General features: G+C 42.0%; 1 protein-coding gene across 2 annotated transcripts; it reads right to left on the reverse strand.

The window, feature by feature from the left end:
* Positions 1-636: 636 nt before the first annotated feature.
* On the reverse strand, positions 637-15,697 carry ITFG2 (integrin alpha FG-GAP repeat containing 2). 2 transcript variants are annotated; one of them, XM_072654036.1, is made up of 12 exons: positions 15,421-15,697; positions 6,357-6,452; positions 5,598-5,639; positions 5,227-5,398; positions 4,530-4,669; positions 4,030-4,163; positions 3,288-3,385; positions 3,027-3,080; positions 2,834-2,925; positions 2,196-2,313; positions 1,233-1,406; positions 637-1,141 (listed from the first exon to the last, which is right to left on the reverse strand). In XM_072654036.1, the coding sequence occupies exons 1-12, from the start codon at positions 15,616-15,618 to the stop codon at positions 1,038-1,040; spliced, it is 1,422 nt and encodes a 473-aa protein (XP_072510137.1). In that variant the 5' UTR covers positions 15,619-15,697; the 3' UTR covers positions 637-1,037. The 2 variants fall into 2 exon arrangements, with proteins under 2 accessions (XP_072510137.1, XP_072510138.1); XM_072654037.1 differs by lacking the exon at positions 15,421-15,697 and adding an exon at positions 15,106-15,177.
* Between the last annotated feature and the right edge of the window lie 659 nt (positions 15,698-16,356).

Below are 16,356 nucleotides of genomic sequence, written 5' to 3' on the forward strand. Positions count from 1 at the left end.
TACCACTGCCCCAGCCTTGCCAGAGGAAACTCAACAACTAAAGTAATGCATATGGAACACTGTGCAAACCCTAAAGCACTACACAAATGATGACAATATTGTTGTTACTACTTGACTCTCCTGAGGGAGAAGGAGAAAGAGTGGGACTTGGATTCCATCTGACTCATGCAAATAGGGCTGATGGGGACAGTATAATCCAAAAGGACAATCAAGAAAGCAGACAGATCAAATCAGGCCTAAAAAAGACTAAACTTGACTCCCAGACAAAGTGCTATCCAGCATCTAAAGGCTACCATCAAGTTTTAAATGGTGATTCTCCAGGTGAATAGCCCTCCAAAGATTTTAGAGGGGGAGGGGAAGTCCTGACCCAGAAAAAAACTCACAAAATATGTGACCTAGGGCAAATCACTTAAAACTCCTCATCTATAAAATGAGAGACTAGATGGCCTCTGAGATCCCTTCCATCTCTACGATTCTATGAATATGGCTCTTCTAGGAATGAGTCAGGTGAAATTATTTTTTCTGTATTCCGCTCAATTTTCTGCCACAAATATGTTATCTCTTTCTTTCTTTGCTCCAAGTCTCTTTCTCGGTAACCTAGGGAGAAAAGTGTTAGAGATGATCTGAAGATGAAAGTAAATGAAATACATTTCAGTCTTTGAAAGAGTGCAAGAAGACAGAGGATTCATTCCCACTAGTTACCATTAATGATAATGTGTCCAGATTCACTACATAAAAAGTAGCATTCTGGATAGGGTGGGGCTCCCGTGGAGCCTTTCCTCCCTTGACCCCAAAAAGGTAAATGCAGCAAGAAGCACACAACAAAAAGGGCCAGAGCTGACTGTATCTCATTCCCCCCCAATCCCTCCCCTCAAAAAAAAAAAAAGCAGTCAAACTGATGGTGAGGAAGTAAGGGAAGGCTAAAGTTGAGCTGCTGTCATAGTGGTGCAGGTACCACTAAGTTTCTGCATCACTCTATTCTGGTCATTTCCACACTGGAAAAGAAAGTCCCCCATCCCCCGGGAAAGCACTTCCAGTTAAGAAGGATCTGGGTTGCTTGAAGGATTATCTGGCTGTGGCTGATCTGGATAGTAAAGTGTCTGATGGATCAATGCTCGGACAGCAGTAGAGTCATCAGGATCTAGGGACAAAAGAAAGAACAATGGAAAATTGCTGGACTTCTGGGAATCCCAGAGAGTTACTTCCCGTTCCTCACTTTCTGAAGGACTCACCCACACCCAATTCCTGTAGCAGGCCCCGGTACTCTGGCTCAGCTTCCAGCACCTTCACCAGATTGGTGGACTCCATTCGCTCAAGCAGCACATCCCAATATATGTAAATCTTCTGGTTGAAGGTCACATATACTAAGCAGGGACTGTTTTGGCCTCCTTTGCAGGCATACAGGCCTCAATGTAAAGGATAAGGAAAGAAAAGTTTAGTGGTTCATGCCTACAAATGATGAGGCAGGGAACAAGATTTTGGGATTAGAGTTGGCCAAGTCTTACATCTTTCCTTGAGTACTGAGCAAAGAGATGAAGCTATCACTCTACTTTCTTTCTGTCACTCCTGGGCTACTAGGGGACCAGACAATAAGGAACTCCCACTTTGCACTTATACAGCCAGGATTTTCCATGGTGTTAGCCCTTTCCTGGGAAGATAGCTTAAGCCTTGCAGGTCTCCAGAGTTATGTATTCTAGAGTATATGCTGAGTATATATTACCCTAAGTTACATTTCAGTTCACCAACTGCTCTTTAACTGACCTGTTGCTCCTCAAGGTGTTCAACTTAGAAATAAGAACAAATTTGTAATTAAGAAGACTCATTTCCATTCCCCTAGGTCCAGACAAGACAGTATCTTAAACCAGCTCAGATAGATAAGACTCTCTTCCATTATTAAAGATGTCCAGGAGAGATTTCTATGATTGTCCTCAGTCAATCATTTCTGTCTTATGACCACTATAATGAAGTTTTTTTTAAGATATCTGCTGCTTCTTGTTATAATTCTTCAGTGGAAATGGAGAATGACTACTACCTTTGAATAAAGTAATGTGATATAATACCAGAAGTCCAATTTTCTTTCTATTACACCCTAATTACATTTTGTAAACGATCGCTTGTTTACCAAAGCCTGCATAGAGGCAAAAAGGAAAACACAGGGAGTGTGAGATAATCAAAGGAAAGGCAGGGAAGTTTACCTGCACAAAAGGCACGGACATTCTCATCCACCTGGAAGCGAGCCACAGTTCGGTTGTGATCAATGATGTATGTCTGTCCATCCCAGGCACATGCCACTACCTCCTCACTTCCATTACCCTAAAAGCAGTCAGGGAAGGACAAAAATGTGGGAATGGGAAGGAATCTCTTTGAGGGTTAGAAAAAACTGAAGTGGGTCTTGGTCATTGCTTTTAGAAAATAAACAATGGAGGAGATGGAAAATAAGGATAGCTGAAGGCAAGTCCTCCCCTAAACTAAGGGGAAACACCTCTATCCAGGGAAGAGTAGCAGATGTGAAAAAAAAAATCCAGTACATATTGAAGCCAGGTCTGCATCAAGTCAGTAGGTCCTCACTGCCACTTTTTTGCCCCATGATCTCTATGCACCTTATTACTAATTTTGAAAAATATCAAAGTGATACAAAATTAAGGCAAATATAGATGGCTGGGATGCGGGGGCAGTTTTAAATTCACTTCCAAATGACTTGGCTATTCTCTTTCAAAGTAGACGTGGTTAACACAGTTTAATGAGGATGGTAGCTGCGGTGTAAAAAAGTTCAATTTACTATTGGCCCACAGGGAAGGAGAAATGTTATTTCCCCACCTAATCTTCTACTCACTGTAACATCCAGTTTTTCTAGGGAGAAAAGTTGGTGATCAACCTGTACTGACCACAGCAGCTTGTCTGCTCCCTCCATGAGTTTTAGAGTTCCTGTAGAGGGAAAACAATACAGGTGATTTAAACAATGAGGCCAATGGGTATACAATTGCCTCTCCTCCTCCACCTCAGAGAAAGCCAATGGGAGAACTCACCATCAAGGGTGCAGAGGGCAAAGAGACTTGAGCCACAATTCTCATTGTTTCGACCTGTGCAGGATAAAAAGGTAAGGGCATCAAGGAATCAGTGAGGTCCACGAGGAAGATAAGAATGAGAACAAAGCCAGGAGGATGAGGTTAAAAGTAGATGACTTGGATCTGGGAGGGGAAGTACAGCTAGCAGAGGGAAAAGGTTCAGGTGAGAGGATTTTCTTCTCTCTCATACTTGCAGGAACAGTTCTTACCAGCCTTCCTTACCGTGTCTGATGTTGCCAATGAGGTGGGTGGAGACATTCTTATTGTGGATACGGCCAGATGTTTGGTGCAGGATCACATCCCGGACAGCAGTGGTTTCTCTATGGGTAGAAGACTGTACAACTTAGTGGAGAGGCAGTATAGTGTAGTGGAAAGAAAGCTGGACTTAGAGTACAGAGAGCCCTGGGACCAAATCCTGTTTCAGACACTTACAGTGTCTGTGTGAAGATGGATAAATTGCTTAACCTCTCTGACTCTCACTTTCCTCATCTGCAAAATGGGAAAAATAATACCTGAAGTATTATCACAGGGCTGGTACAAAAATCAAATAATTTCCAACTGTTATTGTTAGTAAAATAGAAAGTCAAAGGAATTGCATTTCCCAAAAGAACCTGAGCCAGCTTGAGGTCTCCGGAGAATATCCTTGCCATTAGGATTATAGAATATTCTATATACTCATCCCTTTCCTGACTTGTTGACCAAAGTAGTAAGTGGAGATGAGGGAAATGGGACAGGTTTTGTTCTCTCTTCTTGATAGTGCAGAAATGGAAACCAAAGTTCCCTGGGTCCTTGAATGCATTCTAGGCAGTAAAGAGCTTGGGTCTGGGACCCAGCTAAGCCCTTCCCTAAGGGACTCACCCTCAGGAACCCTTCTCACCACAACTTGTTATCTTTGAGACCATCTTACTTCTCTGTGCTAACTGTACTCCTCAAACACACATGCCCATGCCCCAGGTGATCTTACCTGTTACACTCCTCAGGAACAGGGAGGGGTCCCTTTTTCCAGGTGCACAGTAGAATGGCATAAGCACAGCCTGGCTGGGATACCATCAGTTCAGGAGTTCCTTGAGGCCCCAGAGTCACTGACAGATTGTCTACCTGTATCAAGGAGAGGTGGCTTAAGATAGAATCGCGAAGTTGAGAAGTTTGGCAAGGAAAGAAAAGGTATTTTGCATGTAGTAGGAGGAAAGGGCAATGTAGAAGGCTGCTGAGCAGACCAGGATATATTCTGGAGTTCCCAAAGTAACCAGATTGGATTATCCTCTCTTTGCTGCTTTTTCCTAAATGCCCCTGCTTCCCACTAGTAACTTATCCCAACACCTGGATTCCAAAATGAATCCTTCTGATGTTCCCTATCAAGATTTCTCCATTGCCTCATCCTTCAACCACTCAACCCATCAAACCTTCTCTATATTGTCCTTCCCCTCTCTTCCCTAGTTTGTGGTCTCCATGCCACTGGCTCACCTGTCCCTCCAGTAGCCATTTCTTAAGTGAAATCAGCTGTCCAGTCACATGTTCCATGCCATCACTGGTATCCTCCCATCTGAACGCCCTCACCACACGGTCTGTGTAGCCTACCACCAGCTCACAGCGCCCATCCCCATCTGTGGACATAGAAATAAGGGAGGTCTAGTGCTCAAATTATGCCCATCAGTCCTATCCCTACTTGCTCTCACCACTACTGTTCCCATTCTCTGTCTGGTGTCCATATCATGATCTATTCTACAACATGTCCACTTTGATACCTCTTACCAACTTATCTACTAAATCTTTATTTCCAACCCACAATAATGTTAAACTCAAACAGTCTGGGTCTAGTACTTGGCCTCCTGTACTCATAACACCCTGTTATCCAACTTTACTATTACCCCTTTATATCTTCTTTCCTGGTCTACTATCTTCACCCACCTGCCCACCTCAATTCTTTTCTATATCATACTCCCTCCACTGTGAACATTTCTGGATAGCTACCTAGAAAGCACTCCCCTACAACTGCCTAGCCCAAGACTAATAGAAATCTGTTCTCATGATATATGATCTTCCAGTGCTCATTTCTCTAAGAGAGGAAAAAGGTCTGGGTTCTCTTCTTCCTAACTATTCTGCCCTTTCTCTTCTTCTACCATCTACCCATTGGGTGCCTGAAAAGCCACTTGAGGCCCACCAATATCACTGATCAGCATGACTTTGGTGTTGGCAGGGATGTGCTGCTTGAACACTGGTCGATGCTCCTCGCCCGCTGGTGCCTCATGGTGCCCAGAGGTATCTAGAGTCTTGGCAGGCATCAGGTCAAACAGATGAAACCAGCCCTCAGCACTTACTGCCACCACCAAGTTCTGAGAGAAACAAAGATATGTGAGAAACATTGGTGAATGGAGAAAAGTAAAGAGATGAGAGAGGACAGGTCATGTCATGCTTTAAAGCCACCCAATATACCCTAAAGGAAGGCCGGGTAAGAGTCATTACTTTCAGTGGAGCCGGGAGGAATGAGAATCATAATTTCTTCTGTTATCTGAGGTAAATCTGAATGCTTACCTTTCCCTTGTTACATATGTCTCCTACCCCAACACAAGTAAGCTGCAAGATAAAAGAGAAGATGATCCAGAGAGCCTTAAGGTACTAAGGAAACATTAATTTACCTCAATTCTTCTAGGATGAATTAGGGAGGATGAAAAGCTTTAATATTTATCACTCACTGAGAACTCGTCCATGTATGTATTCTGCATACACAGACATGCTCTTGTACTACAGGCTAGGTCAGCACAAACAAGCTGAAAAGAATCACAGCAAAACAAGCTGATATCCCTCAAATCAACAGTCTAATTAAGTGCTCCCTACATCAACAGCTTCCTATGTAAAGAAGACTGTGCTCAGTGGTAGTGAGTCAGACAAAAAGGAAACAGGCCTTGCCATGAAGAAGCTTACTTTCCAGCGGGGGAGTACAACACATGCAAAGACATGCTAAGTAACTTCAAGACGGAGAGACAGCCAACAACTAGGCAGATCCTCATGCAGGAAGACCTGAGCTGGCTTTGAAGGAGGCTAAGGATTCTAAGAGGCAGAGGTGACCTGGGAATATATTTCAGACAAAGAGTCTGGTGTATCTTTTAAATGCTGTTAACTATATGGCTTCACCCTGGCTTTCCAGACTGATCACAGACTAAACGCCCTCATGTAGTCTGTGTTCCAGCCTGAACAGCTTCCTTGCTGTTTTCCATACAAGAACTATTATAAAAGTCAAGGAGAAAGGTGACAATTTACCCTTCTTGGAACCTCTTAGAGGACAATACTGACCATTCCCTGGCAGGAACAGGTGATCCATGGCCGGGTGTCATCATTCTTGTAGACTGATAGCTTCCCAGCAGTGTCTCCCACCACCAGCTCATTCAACTTCAGACAGAGAAAAAAGAGAAATGTCATTGGGAACAGAGAATAATTATCATCACAAATTTTTCACTCTGTGCTCAGCCCCAAGGAAATCCTAGAATTCCTGATGAATGTTGTTAAACTTTGTTCCTGGGATGCCCAACAATTAGGGAATGGCTAAACAAGTTATGGTATATGATTGTGATGAAATATTAATATGCTGAAAGAAATAATGAGCAGGTTAACCAATTTTGGAAAAACACAGAAAGATCTGCATGAAATAATGAAGAGTGAAATAAATAAAACCAAGAGAACACCATATACAGTAACAGAGACACTGTTTGAAGAATAACTGCAAACAACTCAATGATTCTGGGTGTTATAAATACTGAGATTGACTACAAAGGACCTATGAAGGAAGATGCTATTCATCATCAGAGAAAGAACTGATAAACAGAAGTATGCACACTATGGTTTTATAAATACTTACATACACATACACACATGTGTATGTATGTGTGTATGTATGAAACGGTGGACTTCTCTAAAGCAGAGTGGGGAGGGAGGGAAGGAGATAGCTCAGAACTTAAAATATAACAAAGAAAAGTTAAATTAAAATTTAAAAATCCCTTGATATTTCATTATCATCATGGTATGTTGGTGGGACTGCCTGCCTCAAGTCTTTCCCCACTTCCCATCCTCCATTCAGTTACCAAAGTGAATTTTCTAAAGTTCGAAACTCCAGTGGCTTCCTACTACCTCCAGATACAGATACAAAATGCTGTGTTTGACATTCCAAGCCCTTCATAACCTAGCCCCTTCCTACCTTTCCAGTCTTCTTACACCTTCCTCCCTAACACCTAGCTTCCATTTCAGTGACCCTGGACTCCTGGCTGTTCCAGAGATAAGACATTCCATCTCTCTGCTCCAGGCATTTTCTTGGGCTGCCTCTCATGACTGGCCTCCTCACTTCCTCAACACTGCCTACTGACTTCTCTGGTTGTCTTTAAGTCTCAATTAAAACCCTATCTTTTTCAGGAAACCTTAATTCTGGTGCCTTCCCTCTGTATTTCTCATTTATCCTGTAGCTTACTCTGTACACGTTTCTTTACATAGTCTCCTCCTTTAGATTGTGAGCTCCTTGAGGGCAGAAACTTTTGCTTCTTTTTGTATCCCCACCACTTATCACAATGCCTGGCACATAGTAAGCATTTAATCAATGTTGACTGATCATAATCATATCCTTAAAAGTACTACTGAACACCTATTTGAATTGAAAGAATTAAAGAAATGGAACCACTTGAGTCTCCCAAGCTCCCAAGCTTTCTTTACTTTATCTAACGTTTATGTTAGCCCACTGGATGCCAGAAAAGGGTAGAGAATCTGTGACTCTCTCAGTACTGGAATTCAAGGTCCTAATTCAATGCCCCTATCCCTTTACTGCCTAGCTTCATCCCCAATTCTTCCCAATTAACCCACTATAAACAAAGAATGTGTTTTTTCAACCTTAGTTCTAGATATTAAGCTTTGGAGAGATCAACCTAGAATTCTCATCCAATCAAGGGAGCAAAGAATAGAAACAAATATATAGGGACCACCAAAGATGGTACAGTAGAAGGAAGGAACAGAGGCTAGCTCTCTTCCACAATTAACTTCTAGCAAAAACTGAGGCACAATGAGACTTATTAGCCACCAGGAAATCCAAGAAGAAACCACAGTGGGTCATTTTTTCAACCCAGGTTATCACAGAAATATAGCCAGAAGGCTGGGAGGGGATCAAGCAAGGAAGGCCTGCACAGAGCCTTAAAGCCTGGAGACCTAGATGGAGAGCATGTTGTATGCCAGGACAAGAAGCAGATGTGGATTCACTGTGAACAGGGCCTGCAGTTCACACCGGGGAGAGCAGGAACAGAAGCAAGAATTAGCTGTGCCTCCAAAATGAGGTCACTGATCCAGGACAGGACTGATGCAGCTGAGGCCTGCAACTGTATACCAGGGCTAGGGGCACAATTATTAACGCAACCTGAGGCTGTATACCAAGCAGGAAGCACAAGGGCAAGTCAGCAACTCTATCACTCTGACCTCAGAGTAGCATCTTGAATTCAGACGACAGGCTCAGGCTGGGGTCCACAGATGAGCACAGGGAGACCCTACAGTTCTATGGCTTTGAACCTGCACAGCCTTCTAGCTCTGACAGACTAGGGTTAGTGGCTGTTTCTTGGAGCTCCAACAATCTGCAGCTGCACCCAAAATAGGGTTGGGAGCTGGCAAAACTCAGACTAGAAGGGTTGCAATCAAACTTCATCCTAGATCTGAACCTTCAGGGAATGCTGAAAGTTTATAGCTCTCTGGCCTACGTACCCTGAAGAACACAGTTCTAAATTGCTGGAAAATGCAGCAGCAGCAGGACAACAGAGTATAGATCTGGACCAAAAAGGTCTGAGATTTTCTCTTAAATTATGCAGAGCCCAGCCCTAACACAAAGCCATGATTCAGGAAATAAAGCTGGAAGAATGAATAAACAAATAAACAAAAATATCTGTATCTATATCCATATATATGCCTTCGGGGAATACCCAAGACACAAATTCAGAAGAGAATACTCTTAACATCTACAAAGTCTCAAAGAAGGACACTTCTCCACAATAAGGTCAACTAGAATTCTTAGAAGACATGATGGAGCAAGAGTTTAAAAAAAAAAATCACATTATAAACAAGAGTTCTAGAAGAAAGGATTAGAGAAGAAAAAATAATAATGATAATAATAGCTAGGATTTCTAAAGCTTCTACTTCTTGCCAGGCACTGTACTAAGTACTTTACAAATATTATTTCATTTCATCCTCACAGCAACCCTGAGAGGTAGGTGTTATTATTATGCACATCTTAGAGTTGAGGAAACTGAGGCAGAGATTAAGTGACTTGTCAAAGGTCATACAAATATTAAGTGTCTAAGGTCAAATTTGAACTCAGGTCTTCCTGTTGTCAGGCCCAGCTATATATATCCATGCACCACCAGGCTGAAATGAGAGTAGGAGAGGAAAAACTTGGAAGGAGAATTAATAGTTTAATACAACAGGTGCAAAATCTTATCCAAGTAACAGATTCAGAAAATCAGAATGGAGCAAACATAAGTTAATGACTCTACTAAAAACTGAAAGACTTAAAAAAAAACCAAGAAAATATATGGTATGAATGGAGGAAAAAATATGGAAATAAAAATTTTTTTTAAAAAAAGAATTAAAAAAAAAAGCAAACATATAGCACCTCATATAAAAAAGACCTGACCTAGAAAACGTCAAGGAGAGAAATATCTCTAATATTGGACCAAAAACAACACAAAAGAGCCTAGATATCATATTTCAAAAAATAAATCATGAATTAAAACTGTCCAGACCTAGTAAAATCAGAGAACAAAGTGAAATAATAAGACTTCTCTCATCATTTACTGAAAGAAACTCCTACATGAAACTCCCAGAAATGTAAACAGAGCTAAATAATTGGAGAAATCTCCATTGATCATGGTTAGGTTGAGCCAATAAAAATGACAATATTACCTAAATTAATTTACTTATTTAGTTCCATAACAACCAAACTATTAAAAGTTTATTTTATTGAAGTAAAAAAAAAGTAATAGCAAAATGTATCTGGCAGAATAAATGGTAAAAAATCTCAAGAAGAAAAAAAAAGAATCTTAAGAAAAATAATGAAAAAAGGAAGAAGAAAGGAAGTCTAAGTTATACCATATCTCAAACTATATTACAAAGTCACAATCAACAAAGGAATTTAGTACTGATGAATACTGGTCAATCAGTGGAACATATTAGGTATATAACACAGAGAAGCAAATTATTCTAGTAGTGTTCTATGAAACCAGAAACCTCAGCTACTGAATTAAATACTTATTAGTCAACAAAAACTGTTGGGAAAGCTGGAAAGCAGGCTAGCAGAAATTAAGTTTAGAGCAGCAACACTTCATACCATATAATGCAATAAGCTCCAAATGGATACATTAGTTAACTATAAAAATTCAAATTTCTCTCTGGGACAGAGAAAGGAAGCAACATTATCAGAAATTTTGAAGGTGTAAGAAAAAAACCTGAATGGTCAAGTCAAGTCAACAAGGATTTATTCAATGCTACTATGTGCCAGGCACTATGCTAAGCAATGTGGAATACAAAGAAAGACCAACCTTCCCCCACTACCTTTCACTACCCCAACCAAAACCCAAAACAGTCCCTATCCTCAAGGAGCTCACAGTCTAACAGGGAAGAAAATATGTAAAAAAAAAAAAAAAAAAAGCACAAACAAGGTTATATAGGATGAATTGGAGATGATAAATTGAGGAAAGGCACTAGCATGAAGGGGGGTTGGGAAAGGCTTCTTGGAGAAGGTGGGATTTTATCTGGGACTTGAAGGAAGCTAGGAAAGTCTGGAAATAAAGATAAGGAGGGAGAGCATTTCAGGCATGGAAGACAGCAAGTAAAAATCCTCTAACTTGGGATATGACGAGTCTTTTAGGGGAATAACCAGGAGGCCAGTGTCACTGGATTACAGAGTACTGTGTGGGGGGGGGGGGGGGTAAGGTGTAATATGAGGTAGCTAGGTGACTCAGTGGATAAAGTGACAGGCCTGGAATCTGGAAGACTCATGTTCCTGAGTTCAAATCTGGTCTCAGACATTTATTAGTTTTGTGATCCTGGGCATGTCACTTAACTTTGCCTCAGTTGGAGGAGGAAATGGCAAAATACTTCAGTATCTTTGCCAAAAAAAAAAAGCTCAAATACCCCAAAACCCAAATGGGATCATGTAGAGTCAGCCATTCTTGAAAATGACAGAATGACAACAAAAGGAGTCAGGAGACTGAAAAAGTAGGAAGGGGCCAGGTTATGAATGGCTTTGACCACCAAAGGGAAGATTTTATATTTGATCCTGGAGGTGACAGGAAGACACGGGAGTTTATCAAATGGGGGGATGACATGGTTGCACATGTGCTTTAGGAAAATCACTTTGGCAGCTGGGTGGGAGTGGGGAGAGACTTGAAACAAGAGAAATGAACCAGCAGGTTACTGCAATGTCCAGGCATGAGTCGAAGAGGGCCTGTTCCAGGGTGTGTGAGAAGAGAGATGGGAGGATGGAGGGAAGAACTATACATTTATCAGAGACGTTCCAAAAGGTCAAATTGGCAATGATTTGACCACAGTTTGGACACAGGAGAGTGAGGAGTGGAAGGTGACACCTAGGTTGTGAGCCTGGGTCACTGAGAGGATGGTGGTGCCCTTCTAGTAATAGAAAAGACAGCAAGAGGGAAGGACTTGAGGAGAGATATAATTAAATTAGTTCAGTTTTTGTCATGTTGAGTGTAAGGTGACTACAGGACATCTACTTTGAGATGTCTGAAGGTTAAAGCTGGATAAATAGTTCTGAGAATCATCAGCTATAAATAGCCACACGAAAAATACTTTAAATCACTAATAATTCAGAGAAATGAAAATTAAAGTGATTCTGAGGTTCTATCTCATGCCCATGAGGTTGGTGAAGATGACAGAAAAGAAAAATGAAAACTGTTGGAAGCACTAGGGAAAAATAGACACATTAATTAATGCTCTGTTGTTAGAGCTGGATTTGTTCCAGCTCTTCTGGAAAGCATTCAACCTATGTCCAAAAGTTACTAAACTGCATACATAATCTTAGACCCACTGATACCACTACTAGGTCTATATGCTAAAGTGATAAAAAAAAACAAAACAAACCTAAAAATGTGCATAGCAGGTCTTTTTGTGGTGGCAAAAAACTGGAAACTAAAGAAGTGCTTATGAATTGGGGAATGTTTGAACAAGCTATGGCATATGAAAATGTTGGAATATTATCACTGTGCTGTAAGAAAAGAAGTTTCAAAGAAACTTGGGAAAAAAGACTTGAAGGAACTGATACAAATGAAGTGAGCAGAGCCAGGAGAACAATTTTTACATAATTATAACAACGTAAAGACATACAACTTTGACAGATGTAAAACAAAGCAGAAGGAGATACACATTTTTTGGACATGAGCAATGTGGGAATTGGTTTTGTTTGATTACTTTGTAAGGGCCTTTCTTATCAGCTATGGGGAAGGAAGAAGGGCACAGGGTGAAGGGTACTAGTCCTCCCTCCCCCAACAGGAAAAGAACACGAGAAAGACCAGAGGGAATCATGTATCAGTAGGACAAGTTTGAAAATTACATATTGAATTTATAATAGATTTTTAAAGAAAAGTAAGCAAGCTTTACATAAGAGACTCACAGTTTCTTATGCAGTCATGTCCTGTTATGCAACTCTCTCTCTCTCTCTCTCTCTCTCTATATATATATATATATATATGGAAATGCTCATTTGATTTGGTGTTTGTTTAGTTCAGAATAAAAAAATAAAGCCTACCCACAATATGGCTTCAACAGCTGACCCTTTTTTGACAAGATCATTAGTGTGTGTGTATCAGGGAGTGTGGGGACAGACAGTGGATGAAGGGATGCAGGGAAGAAAGTATATTTTGTGTTCTAATCCCCTGAGTTGTGTGTCTGGCACCCTCAAGTGGTGAACAGTCTCTTAAGTGGAGAGGTTCACTCTCTACTATTCCTCCTTCCAGTGTTGTGGCCAAATTCCCAGTGAATCTTGGGAAGCAGCCTTTCACTGGCCTCTTGTGCCAGCAATGATAGCAGATGAAAAGTGAGTTCCAAGTCTTTTCCGATTTCTTCAGATGAATGCCTTCATTATTTGGCGCCTCATACAACCATACCTGACACAATCACCTGTGAGTGTCTCTTAAGACTTCAACTCTAATAATAATATAATTTAATATGATTTATCACAAATTGTATTGTTATAAAATATAAATAAGTTAAGTATAATATATTAATATAAATAGAAGCAATAGAGGAAAAGTCTTAAGCTGTGGTTTATTAAGAATTATATTTAAAAATCAATTGAAAATATCAATTGAAATAGTCTCAAGAGGAAAACAAACCAGCAACTGAAGAGGTCCTCTGGGGATCTGTCCCCAGTTTTCAAAGCTTTCCTCCCAGTTAGAGTACAGGTCCTATTCCTAGCTTCCTGACTGGAGGGCTGAACACCTAGCACATTCTATGATCCAGTCCAAACTGAGGGACTCTTCCCCCACGCCCCCAATGCCATGTTCATGCTCTCTGCTCAGTCAACGAATATTTATTCAACACTTACTATATGCCAGACAACGTTCTAAGGTGAGGATAAAAAGACAGGTAAAAACATCGGCCCTCCCCTGAGAAGCTCGTATTCTAAAGGAGAAAGATAACATTCAAACAGCTATGTGTGCATAGTTTAACATATGAGAGATGCAGTTTTAAAGGGAAGGTAACAATGATGGGTAGTGGGAGAGGGAACTGGAAAGACCTCTTGTAGAAAGAAAGATTTCATCTGAGTCTTGAAGAAAGCCAGTAGGCTAAGGGAAGGAGAAGAGGGATAATTCATCCTTCTGTGGTGGTTGTTCAGTCATTTCACTTGTGTCCAACTCTTTGTGACCTCATTTGCGGGTTTTCTTGGCAAAGATACTGGAGAGGTTTGCCATTTCCTTCCCCAGCTCATTTCACAGATGAGAAAACTGAGGCAAACAGGCTTAAGTGACTTGTCCCAGGTCATGCAACTGGGAAGATGGGTCTTCCTGCTTCCCAGCCTGGCACTTTCTTCATTGTACCACCTAGCTGCTACTCCTAGTATAGTATAATAGAAATATAACAGCATGCGAGATCTGGAGTCTGAGAACCGAGTCCTGATTCTGCTACTTACTCGCTGAATTACTTTGGGCAAGTCATTTCACTTCATCTATAAAATGATGGGGCTCGAGGGGACCATACAGCCCACCTTCATTGTTTTATAAAAACGAAAACTGAGGGCCACTGGGAAGGGACTTGCCTAAGGCTGAGCTAGAATTTAAACCCAGGACTTTTTCCACTATAATAGACACCTCCCAAATCCTATGAGGTCATGAATAATAGTAAGAGCTTGCATGCAAAGCTCTTCATAATATGATCACATTGGACCGTAAGCTTCTCGAGGACTGGGACTGGCCACTCTTTTTGTATCCCCAGCACTTACCAGAGCACCTAGCACATAGTAGATGTTTAATAAAAGTTTACTGAATTGAATCAAAATCCTTAAAATAACCTTGTGAGGTAGGCACTATTATTACCTTCATTTTTGCAAATGGGGAAACTGAGGCTGAGAGAAGTGACTTGCTTTGGGTCACAAAGCTAGGGAGTACCTTTAACTGGATTTGAATTCCTGGTCTCCCAGGACTCTTCCTCAGGCCTCCACCCTCCTCTGGGGCTGCTTAATTTCTCTCCACCCTTTAAGGCCAAAAATTAAATGTCACTTTTCCCCGGAAGCCTTCTCATTCTCCCCAGACTCCTTGAGAGGTCCTGTGCATTATATATTATTATGTATTTACGTATTTGTAAACGCAGGATGCGCAACTTTGGGATCCCGACCCCAAATACTCCCCCGGACCCCCGTGCCCAACCTGAGCATCCTGAGCTCCTATTGGTCTGATCGGCCAAGTGACGGCATTTTGGTCCTCTTCGAAGACCAAGGACAACCACCAGCCCACCAACACACTATGTTACGCGTTACAATACGTTTCATAATGACTGGTACTACATTATGCACCATTTTACCACTCTCCTCGCCTGGAGAAGCTCAACCCCTTCCAGAGAACTTGTAAAAAAGGTCTAGCAAGTTCCTACAGGGGGCAGGGACAAAGCACCCCCTAGAGGCCCGCAGATGAGAAGTGGAGGATGGGTAGTTGCTATCCCTATTCAGTCATTTCCGGCTTGTAATACTCCTCCAGGCGCAGGGCGCATGCGCACAGCTTCCCTAGCATGCTCCGAAACCCCAAGCTTCCCTTTCCCCTCCCGCTCCGCCCGGCTGAACACGTCACACGTCCGTCTGCTTCCTTCAATGCGCGCACGCGCCATGACGTACCGCATCGTTGTCGACGTCGCCCAGACAGATGGCTTGCGGAAAGAGACTTCCGCTGAACTCCAGAGTTACTCGCTGCACGTAGCTGACCGATCGCATCGCGCTAGATAGCGTCCTCTCAGTCCTCGCACTCTCCTTCCACCGTCCAGCCGAGCGGAAGTTGTCTAGTGGGGGGCGGGGCGTGATGAGCATGGGGCACATACGTCATCACCTCGTCCTCCTTCCTCTTTTTCAACCATAGAGAATGGGGAGCTCTAGGCAACCGGCTCCTCCCAGCTCTATGGCGGCGGGGGCGGGGCTGGGGGCGGGAGCGGGGCGGGAGCGGGGGGCGGGGCTTTTAATGGACTGGAATCACGAGGCTGGCCTGAGGCCTGGCTCCTACGCTTCATTGGCTGCGGGACTCTGGACTAGTCATCTCTCCGCCCACGCCCGTTCCCAACAAACAGTAATTGACATTCTTGTAGCACTGGAGGATTTTCAAAGTGCTTAACGTCCGTCCCCATCACCCTTGTCCGCTAGCATTAATTACGCTCCCGTGGACATCTTAAACTCGAAAACTGACCAAAACTGACTTTTGAAATTGACTATATCTTCACGGACAGGAAATGTTTGATGATTGATGTGGAAATCATCTCAAATAACGATTGTTTACAGTTAGATGAGAGAAATTAGAGTTCATAGAGTGAGGGTCAAAATATCAAAGTAGGATAAACCAGAGAAGATACGGCATGCAAGGTGAAGTCCCCAAACCTGTTTATCTACCTATTAAAGAAAGCGTAACAAAAACCTCAGTGCAGAATGTTGGTACTGACTTAAGTAAACACACTACGGAGTAAGGTCATATTCTCAGATATGATCACTTTCAGATACAATTAAAATTATCTTATTGTGAGTTAGGTGAGATATGTGAAAAAAGAATTCTGATAACTGGGGGAAAAT

Source organism: Notamacropus eugenii, chromosome 3 (assembly GCF_028372415.1).
Source record: "Notamacropus eugenii isolate mMacEug1 chromosome 3, mMacEug1.pri_v2, whole genome shotgun sequence".
Classification (NCBI taxonomy): Eukaryota; Metazoa; Chordata; class Mammalia; order Diprotodontia; family Macropodidae; genus Notamacropus; species Notamacropus eugenii.

What these genes read in the sequence shown, in the direction of transcription:
- ITFG2 (XM_072654036.1), bottom strand. Translation starts at nt 15,618, where the DNA reads ATGTGCCCCATGCTCATCACGCCCCGCCCCCCACTAGACAACTTCCGC. An exon ending in GCGACGTCGACAACGATGCG is followed by an intron (nt 6,453 to 15,420) that starts GTACGTCATGGC and finishes CTCTGTCTGAAG; the next exon opens with TTGAATGAGCTGGTGGTGGG. An exon ending in GCTACAGGAATTGGGTGTGG is followed by an intron (nt 1,142 to 1,232) that starts GTGAGTCCTTCA and finishes TTTTGTCCCTAG; the next exon opens with ATCCTGATGACTCTACTGCT.